Source organism: Pagrus pagrus (genome assembly GCF_965226575.1).
Source record: "Pagrus pagrus genome assembly, chromosome: 12".
In the NCBI taxonomy this organism is placed as follows: domain Eukaryota; kingdom Metazoa; phylum Chordata; class Actinopteri; order Spariformes; family Sparidae; genus Pagrus; species Pagrus pagrus.
Window position 1 is genome coordinate 20,374,740 of NC_140196.1, and position 24,047 is coordinate 20,398,786.

A 24,047-nucleotide genomic window follows, 5' to 3' on the forward strand; every position below is an offset into this window, starting at 1 on the left:
CTCTGGTTCTGCTCTATGTATCTGAACCATAATGTGTCTGCAACAATAAACCATTGAACTTTTCATAACCTGATGCCTACATTACAGTGATTACAATACATTACCACTGAGTGACATCACTGGAAACAATTCATCAGGTTAGTGTACATGCAGCTTCCTCCGGAGCCACAAAAAGCTTTATACTACTTTTTTCACATATGCAGGAGAACTCCCGAAGATCTGTAAACACACTTTAATGAAAAAAATTGCTGGAATTACTCTTTAAGAACAGGGGCAAAAGGTTTTGCCAGGATAATTTTCCATCTTTCATATTCTTTCATATTGTCCCATCTGTGAAACAGATGAGAAAACGTTTTGGCAGGAAAAAAGTGAGAAGCAAGTATTACAACACTAATCAATAATAGGATCGTGACAAAAACACTGCTTTCCCCCCAGTTTCATAGATTTAAACAGGAATAGGAACTTGGAAGTATTATCCTGGCAAAACTTTTCACCCGATCTTAAATCATAAACATCTGAGAGAAGACAATTTAGACCAGACTTCAACAGGCATCACCAGATAGTTTTGGGGTTTTTTTGCCTGCTAGTCCGAAGTTTTCCTCCCTGCTTGTGCAATCTGATTGATAAAGAGTATTGCAAACTGCCAGGAGCAGATGACCCCCTGCACAATTTTTCAATGTAACATATCATCTTTGGCGTTTTGGAGTCATTCCAAGTCACTGGAGGGCACTAGTCATTAAATACATTCAAAAGTCAAGACAAATACTTTTGTGTTCAAATACAAAAGAGACTTTTTAATTTTATAGCTGGCAATGTAGATTGGGCCTGCGAGAAACACATGGAACGTATCTTCACTCAGATTCTGCATTGATCTTCTTCATCATCAGAGGACAGTATGGTGTCGTTCAAGTATTCTGATATCAGCAATTGCGCTTTTTAAAACAAAATAATGATCGAGGCCTTCGAGTCCTGCTACATCTGTTTTAGACAGTGGAGTGTTAAGGATGAGTTCAGGGGCGCCTCAAGGCCTGGGGAATGAATGGATACTCCTGTAACTTTTGCCAGATGGCAGCAGGGTGAACAGACTGTGGCTGGGGTGCGTGTTGTCCTTTAGTATCCTTTGGGTCTGTAGAGCCTTCCTGTTCTGGGCCGAGGTTGAACCATGCCAGTCTGTGATGTTCCCAGTCAGGATGCTCTCCATTGCTCCTCTCCTCAAAACTTGACCAGAATCTTGCTCCAGAATTTAGCCATCCTAAGTGTCCCTTGGAAGTAAAGCCTTTTCCAGTGTTGAGCTCTGACGTTGAGGATATGTGACTGTCAATCTGAACTCTCAGGGGTCTGCTTGTGAGAAAGTCCAATATCCAGTTGCAAAGTGTTGTATTCAAGCCCACAGTGTTACATTTTCAGCTGAGTTGAAGTCAAAGAACAGCCTCCGGATGTAGCTGTTCTTATTCTCCAGATGTGTGAAGACTGAGTGATGGGCAGTGGTTATGGCATCCTCTGTGGATCAGTTGGTACTGAAAGCATACTGGTGAGGGTCCAGGCTGGCAGGGATGTTGTCTTTGATGTGAACCAGTTTCTTGAAGCACTTGATCAGGATGGGGATGAGAGCCAGAGCGGTAGTGATTATTTCTGTGATTATTTCTGGTAACGATGTATGTTTACTCCTGTCATTGATAAGCAGTGGGAGCACTGCCGGCCAGATTATTCAGCTGTTTTTGTTCATACCGAATGCTTTCATTACACAATATGAATAGAATGATCTGAATGGAGCCTGGCTCCAGACCTCTGAATTGCTGCCCACGTCTGAGATGTGTTAAGTGATTCAAATAAGAATGAAGTAAACAAATTGGCTGATGACTAACGAGGTATATCAAATGGATTTACTTGGACAGGACTGAAGCTCACCCACGCTCTCTCTCTCTCTCTCTCTCTCTCTCTCTCTGTCTCTCTCTCAGACACACACACACGAATATTTCATTTGCTGGTTTGTAACGCTTTTTCAGAGGAATACGTCACCGCAGCTCGTCATCAAGGAGCACTGTGTTCTATTCAGGGTCTGGAGAGATGTCCTTGTGTTTGATGAGAACAGAACATCAAGTCTCCATCGCCCCCATTCATTCAGGTGCAGAGGTGTTACCTTTGGAAACTGTTAGCACACTGCCACCTTCTGGTCATGTTTGTCTCAGCTTTAAATGTGAAAACACCTGGGTCATTATGATAACAAGGTTCATTATTCACATTTGAGGGAAAGAGCAGATTCTTCTCTTTTTAAATCAACATAACACACAGGTCACACAGTTTTGTGAATACAAATCTGGATATCTTGAGGTATTTATAGTTTATATGATTTACTTGAGCACAATTCACAATTCAGAGGCCTCATTGGAATAGAAGTTTAAAAAATAAGTCAACCAAATTAACAATCTTTTTTCCTCCTTTCTCGTTGTCCTCTCTCTGCTAAGTGAGTCTGTATTTGTTAAAGATCTGTCTCTGCTTTTAATCTCTGACAGTAAAGACACACTCAATTTGTTTTCATGGTTAAGGCTAAGGTTTTGGTTTGATTTGTCCAATGTTTCTGATAGACATGTTTTGTTAAACAATGATTTGCTTTACTCTGATTACGGTTTGGAAAGCAGTGCTGGCCGGAGGCTGAACAGAACTGGTTGTCGTTTGATCCACATGTCTATGCACCATCTCACAGGAGGGAATCTTTTGTGGTCCAGCTTTTGGGTTTGGATTATATGAAAACTTGAGTCAGTCTTGAGGGACTGATTTCAGATGTGAAGATGTGAGTTTTTTTGTTGTTGTTGATGTTACTGAAGTGGTAATTGCTTCATTCTGCCTGCATCCCTCTGAGAACACATCACACACCACAGTGCAGCGCCTGCACACACTGCAACACATAGCTGTGGCATATGTTCTAATACCACACAGTCAAAGTACTCCACAACGCTGAACATTTCAAACAAAGTGCAGGTACTTATACTTTTAAAGGTTTATTCCACCCAAATACTACTTTCTGTGCAAGTACTCATACTTTTAAAGGTTTATTCCACCCAAATACTACTTTCGGTACAAGCACTCATAGCTTTAAAGGTTTATTCCACAGGCTCCATGACAAGTTGAGATCCAAGTAAGTAACAGTCTTGAAATCAGTTAACGCAGACAATCAGTGTCACTGCACACAGAAAGAGGGGTGGACAGTCTTGAAAATAGAAGATCTTGCTCTGCCTCACAATTTATTGATCTACAAACAAAATGGCTGATGACTAACGAGGTATATCAAATAGATTCACTTGGACAGGACTGAAGCACTCTCTCTCTCTCTCTCTCTCTCTCTCTCTCTCTCTCTCACACACACACACACACGCACACACACACACACACACACACACACGCATATTTCATTTGCTGGTTTGTAGCAGTTTTTCAGAGGAATACGTCACCGCAGCTCTTCATCAAGGAGCACTGTGTTCTATTCAGGGTCTGGAGAGATGTCCTCGTGTTTGATGAGAACAGAACATCAAGTCTCCATCGCCCCCATTCATTCAGGTGCAGAGGTGTTACCTTTGGAAACTGTTAGCACACTGCCACCTTCTGGTCATGTTTGTCTCCAGCTTAAATCTGAAAACACCTGGGTCATTATGATAACAAGGTTCATTATTCACACTTGAGGGAAAGAGCAGGTTCTTCTCTTTTTAAATCAACATAACACACAGGTCATTTTTGTGAATACAAATCTGGATATCTTGAGGCCTCATTGGAATATAAGTTTCAAAAGCAAGTTTAACAAATTAACAATCTTTTTTCCTCCTTTCTCTTTGTCCTCTCTCTGCTCAGTGAGTCTGTATTTGTTAAAGATCTGTCTCTGCTTTGAATCTCTGACAGTAAAGACACACTCAATTTGTTTTCATGGTTAAGGCCTAAATAGAAATCAGGTATGTTTTAAGTTTTGGTTTGATTTGTCCAATGTTTCTGATAGACATGTTTTGTTAAACAATGATTTGCTTTACTCTGATTACGGTTTGGAAAGCAGTGCTGGCCGGAGGCTGAACAGAACTGGTTGTCGTTTGATCCACATGTCTATGCACCATCTCACAGGAGGGAATCTTTTGTGGTCCAGCTTTTGGGTTTGGATTATATGAAAACTTGAGTCAGTCTTGAGGGACTGATTTCAGATGTGAAGATGTGAGTTTTTTTGTTGTTGTTGATGTTACTGAAGTGGTAATTGCTTCATTCTGCCTGCATCCCTCTGAGAACACATCACACACCACAGTGCAGCGCCTGCACACACTGCAACACATAGCTGTGGCATATGTTCTAATACCACACAGTCAAAGTACTCCACAACGCTGAACATTTCAAACAAAGTGCAGGTACTTATACTTTTAAAGGTTTATTCCACCCAAATACTACTTTCTGTGCAAGTACTCATACTTTTAAAGGTTTATTCCACCCAAATACTACTTTCGGTGCAAGTCCATATATTTTTAAAGGCTTATTGCATCCAGATATAAATTTCAGTACAAGTACTCGTTGCTTTAAAGGTTTATCACCCCAAAATACTACTTTCTCTGCATTCCCCACTTAAGTAAAGTATGTAATCAATCAGTAAATGTTTTACTATTATATGTGATGTTTTCGGATTAATATTAGAGCTGTACTAATGTGTATGTAGCATTGTGCTAATGTGGTTGTCAAGGGTTGAATTATTTTCAACTCCTTCACTGTTGGCTGGTTTGATCTACATCAATGCATCATATTCTATAAAATCATCATATGTTTGTAGCTTAGCTATCCTGTGAGAACCATGTATCTAAAAACTTTTATTCCAACATTGATGCATTTTACAGCTAATCGAGTACAGTTTTAAAATCAAATACTTTAGTTGTATTCCACTTAAGAAGAAGGAGAATTTTCAAAAAGAACGCTTAATACTTCAATTTACTGCATCAGAAAAATGTTTGACAGGAAGAATATGTAAAATTGTAATCTGAAAAATTAACAAATAACTAAAGCTGTGAGACCAATGTTGTGGAATAATAAGCACAATATTTACTTCTGAGATGTAGTAGAAGTATAAATAAACATAAAAATGAAAGTACAGTAATGCAGTTACAATCCACCACTGGACATACAAACAAAAAGAAGATATAGAAATTCAAAGTCTGCAGTGCTCTACAGTCGACAGAATAACATTATTCTGCATGATTGTACCGTTGCTAAACTTTTGCTTGTGTGTTGTCAGAAGCTTCAGAGCATAATATTAAAATGAGTCATCATGAATGACAAAGGTGAGAACATCGTTAACTATGACACAGAAAATAAATATTAGACTTTTCAGTGAGTGTGAAAAAGAATAAAACTCTTGCTTTGTGTGAATTAATAAATGGCAGTTTGAGATCGGAAAAATTGTGATGAAAACTTCTGTAACAGATTTGGGAGGATTAGAGGAAACCTTGTTCTGTAAATTAATTATTTGTCAGTCACCGTTCCAGAGTATCCTCTGTCGTCATGCACGCCTTCATGTACATCTGTGCGTTGCTGCTTTAATACATTCAGTGTTGGTGTCTGTGGCTAATGATGCTGAACCCTCAAAGCTCGCTGCTGAAAGTGCCAGGGGTCTGTGGAAGAGGAAATCATCTCAATACAGGTTACGGTACATATAAAGCTTGTATTCTGTGCAATAGACATATCTTTACTTGACTTTCTTCACCAGGAGGCTGATGTGGTTTTCCTTCTCCTCAAGGGTCCTCTTCAAAATATCAAACTCTCTCTGACTTTCCAAGAGTTTCATCTGAAGTTGCTGGTTAGTCTCCTCCAGAGTCTCACAAAAAGCCTGTACTCAGAACAACAGCCAGCAAATTACCAAACAACACTCAGCCTTTGAGGCAATATTTTTGTGAAGAAAATTACCTCACCTTAATTTCCTCCGGACTGTCAAATGGACTTGGTGGGTCAACCAAACACAGAAAGTTCCTGACGGCTTCACTGGAGAGCAAATAGAGTCAAAACTACAAATCAGACAAGGTGGAGTGTGATTTCTGAAGTCAGACCTTTAATGCCACATCACACACCTGCTGATGACGTCTTTGTGTAGCGTCAAGTTATGCAGAAATGTCTGCAGCCCGATCTGCCTCTTGTCTAGAAATTCCTCATCATAGTTGTCTTTGAGCCAGCGCTTAGGCGGCAGAGCAAGACAGAAGCTGGGAAACAGCTCTTTAAGCTGCAGGAAAACGATGACCAAAAGGGTGAGAAAACAAAAAAGAAGTATGACAATAACATTAAACAGTCAGTGGTGTTACAGGAACAGTTTACCCACAAATGAAAATTCAGTCAAGAAGAACAAGAATAAAATCGCTCTGTACAGCTCGTCAGGTTTAATCCAAGTCTGCAGAAGTTCCAAGAACCTAAACTGATTTGAAAATACATGATTTACACCCTTCTTCAAGTCAAAATCTTCACTGTGGCTGCTAAGCTAAAAGTGTTTGCTCGACCGCCTGTAGAGTCTTTCCAAATTAATCCAGGATCTCGGGGCTTCTGGGGACTTCTGGAACTTGCTGGAACACTGTTTTGCTGTGGAGCTCCAGAAATGATTTGTTGCATCGGCATGAGGGTGAATAAATAATACAGTGGTTCTCAATTATTTTCTGTCATGCCCCCCCTAGAGGACAGAAATGTTTTCACGCCCCCCCTGAATTGAAATACTATTGAGAACCTGATAATATTTATTTATTTATTTATTTGTATAAACCACTGTATGAGTTGCTGGCACCAGCATTCTGCAATCAATCACCTGATTATCAAAATAGATAGAAAAAATGAGCTGAGTTAACATCTGCAACAACTTAAAACAATTTCCAAGTTTAGTTTATTAACTCAATTTGTAACATTTAAACAAGACTGTGTGATTCTCAAAACAGAGAAAAAAGTGCAGATGATTCACTGGGATGTGCATTTTTATAGACTTAACACAGTAACATTCAAAACTTTAAACTGTGAACATTGGTCACTTGTCAGCTTCATCAGCTTATTCCTTTTCAAAAAGGACTTTTTAATTTTTTTGTGCAAAATTTGCAACAATAGTGCTTTTTTAAAAAACTTTATTTTACTTTGACTTTATTTTGTTTACTGATGCCGCACTGACAAAATGTTAATCTAAACATGTACACACTTATCATCATATGGATGCAGTTATAATGTGTTGTGATTGGGATCCTGACCCACCAAACATCCTGGAAAATGAAAGTTACGTTTTTCTCTTAATTACATAATCACCATCAGGGAACGGGACGCTGTCTGACTCTGTCACTCGCGGGGAGGGATGCTGTTTTATGGGGGAAACAGCAAGCCCCCCCCATCTGAAACTTTCACATGCGGAGAATTGGCGCAGGATCCCCGCATGCAAACGGCAGTGTGAATGTGGCTACTAATAATGAAAGTGAAAAATGAAAATGAAATGAAGGTCCTGCCCTGCCTCTCACATTTCATTTTTGGATGAAAAAATTAACTTATTAATTCTTGAGAAAAGAAGATCATGCTGTTACAACCTCCACCAAGAAAGCTATGTTTTTACCCATGTCCAAGACAAAAACTACTGAACAGATTTTCATGACACTTTTCATGATGGAGGATGGAGTTCAGCTCAGAACAGACCCCATTAACTTTTGGTCCAGATCCAGATAAAGAATACAGTAATTCGTCGACAGAAATTGACATTTTTGTATATTTCTCAGGAATAAAGCATGGCTATTGATGAAAAAAGGTGGTATTTAGGACTGTTGGGGTTGGTGGAAGTATGAGCTCTGTGCCATTCTAGTTGATCATACGAACATGTTGGTCCCTGATGAGTGACACTCTTGACAAAGGTCCAGAGGGACTGAAATGTTAGCAAGATCAATAAATTGTGAGACAGAGCAAGATCTTCTGTTTTCAACACTGTCCACCCTCCATCTGTGTGCAATGACACTGATTGTCGGCGTTAACTGATTTTACGACTGTTACATGGATCTCACCTTGTCATGGAGCCTGTGGAAGTCTTTGTATCTTCTGAAGATCACCCAGCTGTCTCCTTGACCCTCCCTCACCAGGATCTTATAAACCTACAACACAGAAGCCAACGCAGGGTCCACAAATGTGTGAGCATCTGTACAGTTTCAGTACACACACACTTACTGTACAGTTACAGTCTCATCAAGTTAAATGTGTTTAAGTGTGTGTGTCCTATAGAACTGGAAAACTGGGAATTTTAAATTCAGTTTGTGTTGCAAAACACGCTGACATGCTCACACTTGTGACTGACTGGTTTTGCTCATTCAGCAGTATTGTTCCATCGATACACACACACACACACACACACACACACACACACACACACACACACACGCACACTCTAGTTATGTAATCTTTTACAAGAGAGGAAGTCATGTGATGCCAGTGTGACATCACACACACACTGTCAAGCTCCATGTGTTTTCAAAAGGTACACACATCATTTCTGAAAAGGTTTTAACCTAAAAAATACAATCTTTAAAACAATTTTGTATCAGTTTGAGTTATTTCAACTGCCAGACCTGCTTCATCCATACCGTGAACTTTGCCCTCCCCTCCAGGATGTCGTAGCCCAGCAGCGTTGGGGTGATGGGTCTCTCCACCCAGCTATCCCAGTGGCTCCTTTCACCCTCCAGCACTGTGGATAACCCATCCAATACACCTTCTCTGGGTCTACTCCGGGAGTCATCTGGGATGGGAGTCCCAACTACAACACTGCAGGGTCCAGCTCCTATAGCCCAGGAGATACTTTGTGGAGGTGATGGCTCAGAGTCCATGGATGAAGCAGAATATATGGGAGACCCTCTCGTGGCCCAGGATCTGCACGCTCCAGTCCAGTCCACTGGGAACGGGACTGGAACAAAGGGAGCAGCCATCCGTGGTGGTCCTGGTGAACTATAGAAACAGGAACACACAGACTGTACATGTAGTAGCCGACTTACACCAGGTCCGTGTAAATGATCCCACGTTTTGTGTCTATCCTGAGCTGTGCAGGGGCTGTCTTGTTGATAGATTGCTGGATCATCAAAAACACTAGGCAGGGTGTGTGAGACCCACGTAATCAGCAGTTATACTGTGGTAACTGATTTGTGGACACTCAAGGGTTTCAGGTGAGGACAAAATGTGCTTCAGTGGGTCATGTGCTTCATGGTATGTCCCATCCCCAAAGATATAGAGTGCTCTTCTTGTTAAAATGTAGCACAAACAGACAGCCTATTAAACGTTATAATGCAAATGTAAACCCAGTGAATGCCTTGCAGTAGTATTGTGATTGGAAATGTATTCAGCCATATTGTAAACTGTGATACATGAGATAATCAAAGGTAACACAATTATATTGACAGTATGGATCACCCTTAGTAGACCAACATTTAATATAATGATATTTTCAATCAATGTAAGCTTAGCCTATAATTCCATAATTAGTTTTACATTTGAATATCTTTACCATAACCAATATTTGTTTCTGCAATTCTGATTAACTTAAATATTTAATTCCATCCTTTATTTATTTATTTCTTAAAAAGTCTTGAAATAGAGTTTGTCCATGATGAGTGTGTGTTTGTGTTTTATATTGCCTGGTCTTTTAAAATCATACTAGGGGCAGGATGTCTAAAATAAGTGAAACACTGAATTATATTTTTTAATGTAATTTTTGAATATTGCTAAAACTACCCAGTGTAGATGTGGGGCTTAGCTGTCCTCGCACTACCGAATAAAGTTTCCACTTTTGATTGTTGACATGTATTCACACGTGGCATCGACAACAACTTCGTAGGAAAATCCCATGTTTGGGGAATTCCGACATTTTGAAACCCCCGTAATTCATCAGTTGAGTTCAGGCTCATAGGAGGTTTTTGTTCCAACGAAACTGAAACAAAAAAAATGTTGTATTAAAAGACTCAACAATGCCGTTTGTCAAACAGTCTTTAAACACACCGTGAAAATATTTGGTTTTGTCACTCTATGTAATTCCTCCTCGAAATAAGACGCATTCGTGGAGGCTGTATATGCTCAAATCGCTTTTTGGAAGAAATCCAGGTCAAATGCCTGAAAGCGTCGAAACCTATGCACGTGAACGCATCTTGCCAAAACCCGGAAGCGTGCCGTCGTTAGCAACAACAAACCCACCTGCCTTAAATGACAGCAGAGCCGAGCAGCTCGTTGTCGTTGTATATCTTTAACCCAGCCTGTGACAGCTGGTCGGATAAAGCCTGGCAGCATATCATGAATAAACGGGCATGTGAAAGCGCAAACATTTACTCCTAAGTGCACGGCGTTTTCCGTCAGCGAACGGGTGAACTGTTTATCGTCTGCTCTTTTTCAGCCTCCCTCCTCCTCCGCTACATTAACGTTAGCTTAGCTAGCTAGCAGTCCGCGACATGACGGCATGCGCTTAAATGAGAGAGCTCTTCCTCATTGCGTTCATCAAAAGGGGCAGTTCCGCTTTTAGTGGCTCACTTAGTGGATGATAAATCCTCAGAGACTTCACGTTAAAGGCTCACTAACTGCTATGGAGCCGTCCGCGGCTATGGGCTGTATGAACATTGGCAGTCTGACCAGCACATTGCCGGTGATACCCTACCAGAAGCTGACCGACCTGTACTACCTGAGCAGAGGGGGCTTCGGCACCGTGTTCAAGGCGCAGCACTCAGACTGGAGGACCACTGTGGCCATCAAGTGCCTGAAACTCGACAGTCCTGTTGGAGAAAGGTAGGGATTTCAAGTGCTGTACATTTTAAGATAAATGCACTCTTAAACAGAAACGTCCATTGGGGTGCTGTAGTGAAAACTCAGCATTTACTGTACAGTCAGATACAGCTGTCTGAGGTGGAAGTCAGAGCAGCCGGACTTGAATTTGTGTCAGTTTTAATCAAGTGTGATGTAAGCCTTTTGGATAGATTTAAATCAGATGTATTCATAGTGTGCCATGGGTGTCTGAGGAGCAGCTGCAGGGTTTGTGTCTGGATGAATAATCACTCTGCCCTCCAGCATATGTTTAATTAAAATGGAACTTTTCAACACAATCTTATAACAAAAAGTGCAAAAAGAGACAGACAGACAGTCTCTTCTTGGGTGAGGCCGCTGGCTGACATATGCCCAGCGCACAATTATGCTTCGTCTGCCATAACTCTTTGTACAACAACAAAAGGCCCACTGATCCTGGATTTTTTAGGCTGATATCGATACTTGAGAGTTTAAAGATCTTATAATGCCTTTTAAACATAAACATATAACAGTAAAACAACATTTTTGATGAGGATTCATTAAGTTTGGTTGTTACAGAATTGTGACCGAGATTTTCAATGGGCAGGTTGTCTCATAATTGATAAATCCCCATGTCAGTGCTGTATAGTGGACAAACTATACAATTGACTCACCGTTTCTAAGTTATCTTAAACACATCTTGGAGTTTCTGTACTATTATTTCTTGTCACTTATTGGCCAATGTACATGTCGATACTGTGAGCTAATATCAGCAGATATATTGGCTTGGCCAAACAGTTGCCCAGGCTCTATTAGGTGCTGTTGCTATGTCCCCGGTGTTGCATCATTGCTCTCTGTTTTGGCTTACAGCTTACAGGTCACAAGACAAATTTACAGATTTAAAGTTCTGAATACAGTGGCACTTCATTTCCCTGTGTAAAGGCGACTTTCAATTTCACACCATATTGTGCTGATATGATTCATTAAATTTATCATCCAACACATTTCTGTAGACGCAATTAATGATCCTGAGCAACCTGAGCTTGAAAAACAAAATTAATGAATAGTTTTGTCTGACACTTTTAAAGGCCGATTAGATCATTTTACACATGATTTGCCGTATATACACCATATCAAAGATATTTAAATAATCCAGATTGATATTGTGATAATAACATTTGCCCATTGCCCAGCCCTAATGACAGTCAACTTCCAGGATTCATTCCTTTGGCGAGCTTCTCGCAAGTGTGTGTGCACAAACAATACTGTAAATGCCATTGCTGTTTTGTCATCTCTATCACTATCTAACTCTGTTTAACTGGCTGTGTTTCAGAGAGAGGAACTGCTTGCTGAAGGAGGCGGAGGTGCTCCACAAAGCCAGGTTCAACTACATAATCCAGATTTTTGGCATCTGCAATGAACCCGAGTTCTTCTGCATAGTCACAGAGTTTATGAGCAATGGATCTCTGGACCTGTTGCTACACGAGGTAGCTATAGGTCATCATGTTACTTTGTGACATTAAAGGGCACTGTGTAGTTTTTGAAAAGAAATTCAAACTCAGAAACCTAATATTTACAATATTGATGAGGTAATAATACAAACTAAGAAATATGTATTTTTTCCATAACTGAATAAACAAGCTGTTCTCAGAGGAAATTAAGGTCCCAGAACACTGTTTGAAGCTAGAAAGGTGGCAGGGTCCGCCACATGAAAAACAAAGAGTTTGTTTATTTTATTTGTTTGTTTAGGCATGAAAAATCAGTCAATGAAGCTTTCTCTTCTGATTTAAAAACTCTTCTCCAAAGCTACATAATGCACCTTTAAAGAGCTATGTATTGAGAAACAGATGTAGTCCTAACACCGTCATCCAAGGTGCAATCTTAAAGAATCAGTGTGGATTAATAATTAAAAAAGCTTCCTTAACCGTGTGGCATTTATGTTTTCCTCTTTCACTCAGATAAGGAAGTAATATATAAATAAATAGAAAAAAATTGCAAATGATTTCTAGCAAGTTTAAATTGTATCCAGTTAAATGACACAGTCACAAATATAAAGAGGACATCTTAAACGTTCGTACTTATTTCTGCACTCCAGTGAGTGAAAGAGTCTTTGTTCTTTTTGGCAAGCTGCTCCATCTCTGGTACTGTCTTTTTTTATGAATCACTCTTCATGTAAATGGCACTCCTTCCCAGAGAGGGACGGCAAGCAAAAGTGAAACTTTGAAACATTCACAGTCTCTGATGAAACTTTGAAACGAGGGAGGAAAAGAGCAAGCTGAGCCATGAGGAATACAGACAAATATAGCTTGGGGGAAATTCCCACTTGTATTGATGTTGTACATTTTCTCGCCATTCATTTTGTGCTCTTGGTTTTAAATGCAGCCTAACCCTCTACACATGTCTAAACGCATGCTTTATTGATACTTGTATTGATACCTTTATTCTGATCTGTGGTCTCCTCCTACAGAAGGACATGTACCCTGAGCTTGCCTGGCCTTTGCGGCTCAGGATTCTGTATGAGATCGCCCTGGGGGTTAACTTCCTTCACAACATGAACCCACCCCTCTTACATCATGACCTAAAGACACAGAATATACTGCTGGATGGTGAATTTCATGTGAAGGTATGTGTGTCAGCCACAATTTGTCATAGATTGGGTTCTGGGAAATTATAATGGGCCGTTTTTTGATTGTCCAGACAAAACGTTGAGAAAATAACCAGCTAATTAATCAATAAAGAAAATAATTGTTAGTTGCGACCCTAATTATTATTTCTTAAAATAATTGGGGTCCCCACGAGAAGTGCTACCTTAAAAGCACTTTGTGCTAATAAAGAAAATGTGTAAAATTAGCTGCCACTCTAATAAACAGGACAATTGCTAATAGTCTCTTAGCTCACATCAGTTGTCTTTGATTGATTAAAGAAAAGGGTGATTAAAAAAAGGAAAAACATTGTTTAAAAATATGTCCAGAATTCTCAAATAATGCTCCTAATATTCTGCTTTGGTTCTGTCCAGATTGCAGACTTCGGCCTCTCAAAGTGGCGGCAGCTGTCGGTCAGTAAAGGCTCAGGATCCAAGCCCACAGAGATGGGGGGCACCGTCATCTACATGCCCCCTGAGAAGTATGAACCATCCAAGAGCCGCCGGGCTGATGTGAAACACGACATGTACAGGTGAGACACAACACCCCAATAATAATGAGTGATTAGAAATATGTTGGACTACAGAATGAGCAGCAGTAAGTCCCTTCATTCATTAATCTGGGTTTTAGTTTCTAGTAGGTCAGTTGTCAGATTATTGAGCAGAATTTGTAAATGGCTGAACTCTTGATGACTTTATTACACCGTTTTTAACTCTGTAAATATTTGTCGAGCACTATCGGCACCACAGGCAAATTATTTTTTCGTCATTGGCAAAGTGTGACAGTTTGCAAGCATGTGGTTGAATTGTTAGCATACCAACCAGAACAGTGCAGTGATCTGTGCCAAAGACTTAATCTGTCAACAGGGAAATTGGTCTGATTTCTGGAAACTGGGGGACTGGTGACAATTACAAAACAACTAGTCAATTTCTCTCTGTGTCTGACTAAGAATCTCTCCTGGATCGTGGCTAATGCGGTCTCTAAAGGTTTTGGGTAATAGGTTTGAATTGCTGCAACAGGTCTTTTCTCTTCCTCAAAGCAGCCTGTCGTGTTAGCTCGTGGTAAAGTCCCTCAGATCTAAAGGGGAAAACCAGTCTTAAAGAATGAGCTAATTTCCCTAATCTGTTTCTCTTCGTGCTGTTTACGTTATAGCTATGCCATCATTATGTGGGAAGTGCTGTCCAGGCAGATTCCATTTGAAGGTAACACATTTTATATGATGTTGTTTTGTCACTTTCTCATTCTGTACAGTGTGATCTTTCACTGTGCTATCAGACTGATCACGGACCTGTGTGAATGTGTTTGTGTGGTCAGAGGTGACCAACCCAATGCAGATCATGTTCAGTGTGCTGCGGGGGATGCGTCCTGACACGAGTCTGGACAGTCTGCCAGCTGAGATCCCCAGCAGAGAAACTCTCATCACTTTAATGACCTGCGGCTGGACTTCAAACCCAGATGAGCGACCTTCCTTCCTCAGTGAGTTCACGCAGAGTCCACCCACTCAAAAGATCGCACTCTTCTGCCGTGGCTTAACCTCTTGCACACTTTGACATCTGTCTTCGTGTTGAGTAATAGATAAATCCTCCTGGTCAGGGCTGATTTTTTTACCCTGACAAGGCAGTGACTAAGTATCAGCTTCCTGTCACATTTTTGAAAATTTCTCTGCTGTCTTCACTGAAACAACATCCATTTCTCTAACTTGTGTAAAGAAGCACAAAACCTCAAACTTTCAAACTGCTCAAAGTAGTTTTAGTTTTGATGAAATGATGAAAACATATTTTACAGAAGATCATTTCATCATTATGTGTGGTTGGTTGTATGTCACTTTAACTTCTCTTTCTGACCAAAACTGAAATAAATCAAAACCACATTTTGATAATGAGAACACATTTATGATTAAAGTGTGGTTTTCCATTCAGTCACTTCAAGAAATTATTCATTTAATTCCCAAAACATGTCAGAATTAAAGTGCACCTTATCTTCTTTCTTTAATTTTGTCTCACTGACACACCCATACAGACTGCAGAGTCACACCATCACAGTCACAAGGTTTTGATTTATCTGTCCTCCTTTGCTTGTAGTAAATGCTCTCTGATTCTGAGTGTAACAGTTCAGTACATTTACATTTTATTATTTTTAAAAATGTGCAACAATCCCCAGTGAACAAGTCTCTGACCCACAAATTGGCAGATACAGTTTTAAAAAAAAAAAAAAGAAAAAAACACATGATTAGGCAAAACAGTGATACCACTTAAAATGGTTTCATTCTGCATTGTTAAATGACATATCAATAACATTGTCATGTAGGTAAATCATTAAAAAAAAAAATCTGCAGAACATCTGCAGAGCTTGTAGAAAGGTGCAGAATAAAAGTAAATAATCTCTTTTCCGTAAAAATGGCTGAATTCTACAGTATGCACCCACCATACAGTACTGCCCTAATGTTTATTTAGCTACTATTAGCAACGTTAGCTAACGTTTGCTGGCTAACGTTGGCTAGTGCACAAACTGGCAGCCACTTGAGGGGGCAGATGATTCAAACAACAGCAATATTTGGACATGAATACAGTGGAAGGCGGGTGATCGAATGCCACATTTATTGGCTGAATGTTATCAATTTCACCTTTAAGTTGTGATGTGTTCACTGCCATTTCAGAGTGTTTGATCGAGCTGGAGCCGATGGTGAGGAACTTTGACGAGATTGACTTCCTGGAGGCCGTGTTGGAGATCAAGAGGTCAAAGGTCAGTTGGGAGTCATCTCATATTTTTAGGATATTATTAAAGAGATGACAGGAAATTAAGTGCAAGACCTGGAATCAGACTGGGGTCTGGTTTATTGTTGGCGCCTTGAAGCCAGTCATGAGTCCAGTTCTCACAGTTTTGATTATCTGAACTGCTGAATATGGATAATGGTATGGAAACCCTAAATGGTCGTGGGTCAAACATATTATTTCCTCCATTGTACCGTGATAACAAGTAAAATTTGATTTTTGTTTTCTCTAGATCACAAGTTATTTTTGTCATTATCACAGAATAACAAATGTTGTGTTAATGAGACAACAAGATAATTTATCATAAGAGTGGACCATGACATAAACACTAGTCTGTGGGGTGGGTTTGAGAGTTTCAAAGCAAACTGTATGAACTTTTTATGAACCTTTCCCATTTGAGTGTTTAACCTATTAAATTAATAAGAGGTTATTTACATTACAACAACTGTAAGGATAGGTGTAACAATAGTAGTCCTATTATCATGTAGTGTTTGTTTCCACATGGACTTTTTAAAGGGAGACACTTGTGAGGAGTAGCTGGCTAGAGCTAAAATTATGCTAAAATGCTAAAAGTGATCAACTCGAGGCAGATGTGTTACTGTCGAAACTCTTGTTGGCCTCTGGGAAAAGGAACTACCAACACTGGTAGGTGTTTGAATGGTATAGGCTAATAACGCCTGTACATAAATTAGTAAATAAAACAGTCTGATGCATTGATCAGTTATTGGCACTCACTGATGTGACATACTGTAGTGAGTTTGAATGGGCTGGAAAGATTTGGTTTGGACTTGAATTAAACTTATTAATTCACTGATAGAAAATACTGGCAAATACATTTTACCAGAGCCTTAAGTGATGATATATTTCTTACTTTGTTTCACTAAAAGTCCAAAGCACCAAAAGTCTCATTCTTTTTTTACAAGGAGAAAAGCAAGCAACGTATTAGACTTATTGGACTGAAACCAGCCAATGTTTAGTTTTGTTTTGTTTTTTCCTTGATAAATGAACAAAAGCAAACGGTTCTTTTTCACTTTGCTAATTAATTGTCTTATTCTGTAGCTGTTCCGTTTTACTGAACACCAGCTCCACAGCAGTGTGAATTCACTTCTGAGAGTGAAGCAGAACTGTACTATTGGAAACAAAAACCTGTTCTCTGTAAAACAAATATTTATCATCTGACGTCCTGTTTGTTTTTTCTATCACGTCTCAGTGGTGTTAGGTAATAATAGTGATGGTTTGTACAGATGTATGAAGGAATTCCCCTGCTCTGGAATACACAATTACATGCAACATACAAACTCGGTGTGTAATCTGGGACAGTTTGAATCGGACGAAGATAGGATGATGGGTCAAAAAGTTTACTTCATAATTTCCCCTTAACATATCCTTCCTCTTTTCTGTGTGTGTGTGTGTGTGTGTGTGTGTGTGTGTGTGTGTGTGTGTGTGTGTGTGTGTGTGTGTGTGTGTGTGTGTGTGTGTGTGTGTGTGTGTGTGTGTGTGTGTGTGTGCACACGTGACTGAGACTATTGTTTCTTGTTGTTCAGTAAATCTTGTTTGTAAGATGAAGTTGGATTGAAGCCTAGTAACAGGCAACTGATTATACGCTTGTGAGGAAGAGGGAAAAAAACAATTGCTGTGTTAAAGGAATAGTTCATCCATTAATGAGAAGTTAGTCTTGTCTCTATTGCCGTTTATTCACTAGCACTTTTGGCCCCGCCGAGTCAAACCCAGCCGCGTGGATTTGCTTTTCCATCACACTAGGGCCAAGCTGCGGCCGCCTCACCTCCAAGCCGGCCTGCGGTGACGTCTCGCAACTGTAGCCAAACCATTACAAGCACCAGTCTCCCCCTAAAATCGATACTGAACTTAAGTCTGTGCAGGAAACCTCAGAGAAAAACTGTCATCCTGTTTGTTCTTTCAAGCATCTGCTGTGTTTTACTGTTTCATCGTGTTCACTTGCAGGAGTCATGTTTAGTTACTGCTGGTGAAAAGATAAAGTTTCCTGTAATGCTGGAAATAAAATCTTTCAAATGACTAAATAACGGGGGGCTTTTATTGTGAAGAAGTTATAGTAAATTAAACTTGTTTGTAACTGAATAAGCAGAGCCACTTTGTTAGCGGTGATTCTTCGATAGTCCTGCAGGGATCAGGACAAGCGTGTCACCGGTTTAAGACACACCTTCAAGCATGAAGCCCAGTTGTGATGGAAATGCAAAACCCCGGTCGCACCGAGTAAAACCAGGTAGAGCCGGGCCGGCAGATGTTATGGAAAAACGTCACGTTTGAAAGGAACCGTCATTCCTCATTTTAGGAGTAATATCACATTCTGATCTTGTGTTTTTGATTTTGTTACGAGTGATAAATAGCCAGGATAAGAATAGGGACGCACAACAAGTGATGTTTGGTGTATAGCTCTTAAATTCAGTTATACAGTAGGACCATTCAGTATGAGAAACACTTGAAGGCTAAAACTTTGATCAGGGCAAAATGTAGGAACTAGTAGTTACTGTTTAACCATGTGGTCAGATACATGAAGTCATATCTGCTCCACAAACTGTCTGACACAGTTTAGTCATCGTTTCTCCATTTGTAAACCTAAAGAACAACATCCCTTGTATGTTGTGTGGAAACATTTGAACTGTTTTTGTATAAGAGGGTTGGGAAAATAAAGTGTTTTGTTTGGGTTAACAGCATATTTATTGGCGTTGTCATATTAATTGCTCACCACTTATCTTCCCCATCAGGATTACTCATTACTCTCTTCTTCCTTGTTCCTCCACAGTTGAGGGGGAGGTCAGGCTGTTGTGCTGCCCAGTCAGTGAGTGACAAGAGGAGTGAGGAGGCATCCCTGAACATGCTGAAGGACAGGCCCAGCCTCTGGCCGGTCAGTAGCTGAAATGTCTGCTGAAAATATCAAGATAAAGTCTCATAATAAACATTGATACGTCTTAAATGTGTGTGTGTCAGTGTCAGTTAAACATCACTGTCTGTCCTGCCACAGGAGAGCTCCACCTCAGGCTCAGGCTCTTATTCCTCCCAGGACACAGACATATCTCTACCAGGCGACCTCATCAGCAGCAGTGTTGCACCCTCTAAAGGTATTTACAACAGGAATGGCATTTTATATTGGTATCATTGAATTAGTGGGGCTCTCAACATCAGGTTTTATGTAAAAAAACAAAAAACCAAGAAAACAACCTGTATATACATGGGTACATCATAGCTCTTCTTCTCTTTCTGATGTAGAGGGGCTTCCATCATCATTCTCGCCTCCCTCTCTTGAGCGTCCGCAATCCTTGAAGGACATCAACATAGTCAACAATCTGAACGGCCACCAGAGTGCCAGGCCCATAAACGACTGGAACATACCTGTTAAAACCGCCATGCCCGCCACTGATTGCGATACATGGCAGGATAACACCCCCCTTCAGCTACAGCCTCAGCAACAAGGTTAGCAGTTAAAGTTCACAGTACACTGTGGTGCTGTTTATCCATCTAAATTGCTTTGATGTGAGTTGCATAGTTTCGAGATATCGTAATATAATGGAATAAATGTAACTCTAGGGCACTCTGCTTGTGTTGCTCAAAGCACTAAGAAACGCACCGAGTAACTCAAGATAATCCACAGACCTTGTTGTGAGCAGCTTCAACTAATGGATGGGAGGCTCGTGCTTGTGACAGCGTGGGATGTAACATAAATGCCATCTTCCTCCACTGAGCTATAACGTTAACTAGCTTAGTTAGCTTCATTTCCATGTATGAGGTAAGACAGAAAGAAAATAGTTCCAACGTGAAACTGCTCACAACAAGTACTGTGGATTGTCTCGATTAACTGGGTCATGATTTCTGGAAATCAACATTCCTGTTGTAATTCGTTGGTGCCCTGCTCACCACAAACCGAATCAGTCTAGATGTATAAATAGCACCGCAGGTAAGAGGGAAAAAAAAAAGAAAGAAGTTGATTTGGGGGTGAACTGTCCCTTTGCATAATAATATAATAGGTGATAATCATATTCTTGAAAGTTAAATTGAATGACGTTCTTATTGTTTAACCAGAATCTACAACCAGTCACTCCTCTCCCTCCTCTCTTAAAGCAGAGTACTCTCCTCCATTGCTGCACTCCCCTCCCTCAGAAGGCCCGATCGCCCAATGGATCTCGACCCGCCGCGAAGCGATCGTCAACCAGATGACGGAGGCCTGTCTGAACCAGAGCTTGGACGCCCTGCTGGCACGCTCCATGCTGATGCGTGAGGATTACGAACTGGTAAGGAACCAGCCCACGCGCACCGCCAAAGTCCGCCAGCTCCTGGACAACTGTCACCGGCACAACGAAGACTTCTGCCGCGTCATTGTCCGCAAGCTGCACGAAAACAAGCAGAATGGTCTGCAGCCGTACCCGGTGGAAATCAGCTCCCCTACCGCAGCCGTGCTCCCCAGCGCACCACCGCTGTCCATGTCTTGCAATTTCCCCAGGAACGTGTAGCGGCAGCCAAACAATAGAAGCAATCCAGATTATAGACTGTGCCGACTTTACACTACACGCTGTCATCAGTGTCGACGTGGTTGCTGTCTCAGTAAGAATGACGAACGGCTGCTTGAGCGAAAAGAGTCACAGGTAGAAAAACTTAAGCCACCCATCAACTAGAGACAAAAGTTTTTATTCTGTATAATCAGAATCAAAAGATTTCGACTGAATCAGTATTTTTTATTTAACAATGTTTGGATTTAACAAGGTGATTTATTTATAGTCCCTTCATTCTGAGTGGGTGTATCGCAGGGTTTCTCTCCTTTTGGTACATTATGCTTTTGTCTGCAAAGCTCAGTTACCATTATTTAAAGACATTATTATGTAGTGCTGTATTTTTGTGTGTGTGTATGCGCGCGAGTGTGTGTGTGTGTGTGTGTGTGTGTGTGTGTGTGTGTGTGTGTGGCCTTACTTGTAGAATGCAAACCTCTTCAGTTTGCTCAGTTGGTCTGAGACAGGAGGACAGTTAACATACTGGAAAACCAACATCAAAAATAAGTTTAATACTATTATTATTATTTAAGGGACACTGTGTCATTTTGGAGAAGAAATTCAGTCTCAGAGTTTTAATATTTACAATATTAATGAGGTAATAATACAAACTCGGAAATATTTATTTTTGCCATAACTGAGTAAACAAGCTGTTCTCAGAGGAAAATAAGGTCCCAGAACACTGTTTGAAGCTAGACAGGTGGCAGGGTCCGCCAAATATAAACAAAGTAAAACAGTATGAAACTGTGTTGTCCTTTTAAGGTCAGTTTGTTTAATCGGTTTATTCAGTCGTGAAAACAAAGAGAGTTTATTTTGTTTGTTTAGGCATAAAAAGTGAAGTCAATGAAGATCTTTTCTTCTGATTAAAATTTCTTCCTGAAAACATCATAGTGCTCCTTTTAAAGTATCAAGTATTCACAGGTTAATAATCCTGATAATAATCTTCACCACCAGTGAAGTGAGTCAGTATCACAGAAGACTAAGCGTCTGTCTCTCAGTGAGAAAATGCTAAGTCAAGTGTTGTGGGAGGCTGACTTCAGAGCTAATGATTGCTATCTAACTACCAGAATGTAGTCCTTCGTGTTAGCAGCTTCATGTCACTCAGCTGAGGTGTTGGGTAGAGCTGTGATTTTGGTTCAGTGGTCATGTGACTGTATGGAACATTTTTGTCCCTGTCTGGGCTATTTTTCCTCCCCCTCTTTTTTACCGCTGAGCTAAAGAGAGTCACTGGGACACGGAGTAAAGAGGAAGTTGAGATCGTAATACTACACTCAGAATGAGAGTGATGCGTGCATGTCTGCATGTCTAGATTAAAAATGGGACAAAGTGATCTGCCCTGGAGTTTCTTTTGGTTATCTCAAGCCACCTCCCAGTTTTCTGAACAAGGTTCTCTCACAGTTTATCCACGGACTCTGAGCTTAACAGTTTTGATCGTACTGAGCTGCTCTGCAGACGACAACTGCAACACGTGAACAGAAAACCTGCTCTGCTTGTAGCAAACCTGTAGTTTACCTACTTCCAAGCAGTCACTCTGCTCAGTTCGTCTCTCGACTCATACAACTTTTTCTACCTAGCTGTGCTTCCTAATCTGTTAATAATGACAGTTATGCTTGTTTATAAAATAAATTTCTCTCTTTTCTTAAGAAAGTACACATACATTAAGGCGGTAGCAGCAGTTCATCTGTATTAATGGGAGTAATACCTTTTCTTAGCTGTTACTTCATTCATACATACAGCATATTTATATATGATCTTTGTGCCAACATGCAGAAGTTAAGAAGCAAATTCTGTTTCTAAGACACAGTCGTTCTTTCACTCCTCCTTATTGTTGTGTGTGTGTGTGTGTGTGTGTGTGTGTGTGTGTGTGTGTGTGTGTGTGTAATAGGACTGCAACTAATGATTATTTACATGATTAAACAATTGATCTGTAAAAGAGCCAAAGGTGACATTTTCAAATTGTTTGATTTTTTAAAATGAACTACTTATTTATTGATTACCAAAATAGTTGCAGGTTCACTTACTTTCGATCGGCAAATGGCTTAATCAGCTACTCGTTTCAGCTCGAGTGTGTATGTTGCGTGCATGCATGTGTGTGTAATTTGTCTTGAGGAGCCTTACTGTCTTCATCACTGCCTTCACTTGCTCAAACGGGTGCTTAAATTACTAATGTAGCTGTGGTGTTTACTGCCCGAACCATTACAGATTCACCACAGAATGAATTTTGTTCCCTTTTATCTTAAAAAAAACACACTTCCTTTTTGTTATATGGATGCACATGTTCCCCATCATTCAATAAAGGATGTACTAAGAGAAAAAGAGTGAGCCACAGCAGGTCAATATTAGTAACAGGAAATTGGACACAATGATATAATTTCATTTAAATGACAACAGGAAAGCCAAGCAAGGTCGATGTGCTTCCATGATGTTGGATATGTCTTTGATAACCGTGCCTCTTATACTGCTTGGTCTCAACTGTAATAACATGCAAAAGCCTTTTACACACATATCAAGCAAAAGAGCGGAAAAATGCTACACATTTGATAGTCTAAATATGTTGTTATATGTTTTGTACTGTAGATGATAGTTTCATCTTTTTTATACATTCTTTCATTTGTGATCTCAAAGTCATGCATTGTTTTTGTGAAGTGATGATTTGATACTTGCCTTCTGCAAAATACCGATGTAATTTAGTGCTCATGTCATTATCAGTGTCAGTTGATCCAAAATAATATATCATGTCACATAAAGTTCAGTTGATGTGTAGCCGGGGTTTCAACAGAAACTAGGATTTTCATATATTGTCAAACTTCATTAAAATGGTTCTTTGTTTTTACTTCTGCCTGATTTCTTCTTTGTTCCTCTTGACTAACAGGGAGAGGTGAGGGGCGCCCTGGGCTTCACCTGTAAAATGCCACTGGCAAAGAACTACTTTAAAGAGACGCAAAATGACCACCAAAATATTCAAAAGGATGGCAAAGCGATGTTAAAACAATCCTTCACACAGAACTGTTGCAAAACGATGCAAAAGATTCACAAAGTGGCGTAAAAGCAATCGCAGAACCATGAAAAACAACTACAGAGGATTTAAAAAAAGAACTACAAAGAAATACAGAACAACAAACCAGACACAAAGATATGTTGGCTCCTCTACGAAAGAGGGGTGTTGACCTCGCCCGTGTCTGTTTGTTCTGTTTGTTGGTTTGTGTGCAGGATCACACAAAAACTACTGAACAGATTTCCACGAAACTTGGATGGAGGATGGGCCTCGGCCCAGAATAGACCCTGTTAACTTTTAGTGCAGTTCCATGAATTTGTTCCCACTTTCTTTAACATTGCCAGATTGTTTTTGACGTTTT

The 24,047-nt window shown here is 40.2% G+C and overlaps 2 protein-coding genes across 3 annotated transcripts; one reads left to right on the forward strand and one right to left on the reverse strand.

The window, feature by feature from the left end:
• Positions 1-5,046: 5,046 nt before the first annotated feature.
• LOC311267019 (sorting nexin-16-like) lies at positions 5,047-10,243 on the reverse strand. Its single transcript, XM_084369807.1, has 7 exons — positions 10,186-10,243; positions 8,592-8,949; positions 8,019-8,105; positions 6,081-6,229; positions 5,925-5,994; positions 5,706-5,842; positions 5,047-5,627 (listed from the first exon to the last, which is right to left on the reverse strand). Exons 2-7 carry the CDS (start codon positions 8,928-8,930, stop codon positions 5,528-5,530), a joined length of 882 nt encoding a protein of 293 aa, XP_084225933.1. The 5' UTR covers positions 8,931-8,949; positions 10,186-10,243; the 3' UTR covers positions 5,047-5,527.
• Positions 10,177-23,524, forward strand: ripk2 (receptor-interacting serine-threonine kinase 2). 2 transcript variants are annotated; one of them, XM_084369805.1, is made up of 11 exons: positions 10,177-10,767; positions 12,095-12,248; positions 13,229-13,384; positions 13,778-13,935; positions 14,556-14,605; positions 14,718-14,879; positions 16,060-16,145; positions 18,957-19,058; positions 19,176-19,272; positions 19,421-19,624; positions 20,270-23,524. In XM_084369805.1, exons 1-11 carry the CDS (start codon positions 10,523-10,525, stop codon positions 20,656-20,658), a joined length of 1,803 nt encoding a protein of 600 aa, XP_084225931.1. In that variant the 5' UTR covers positions 10,177-10,522; the 3' UTR covers positions 20,659-23,524. The 2 variants fall into 2 exon arrangements, with proteins under 2 accessions (XP_084225931.1, XP_084225932.1); XM_084369806.1 differs by having other exon boundaries at positions 20,273-23,524.
• Positions 23,525-24,047: the final 523 nt, after the last annotated feature.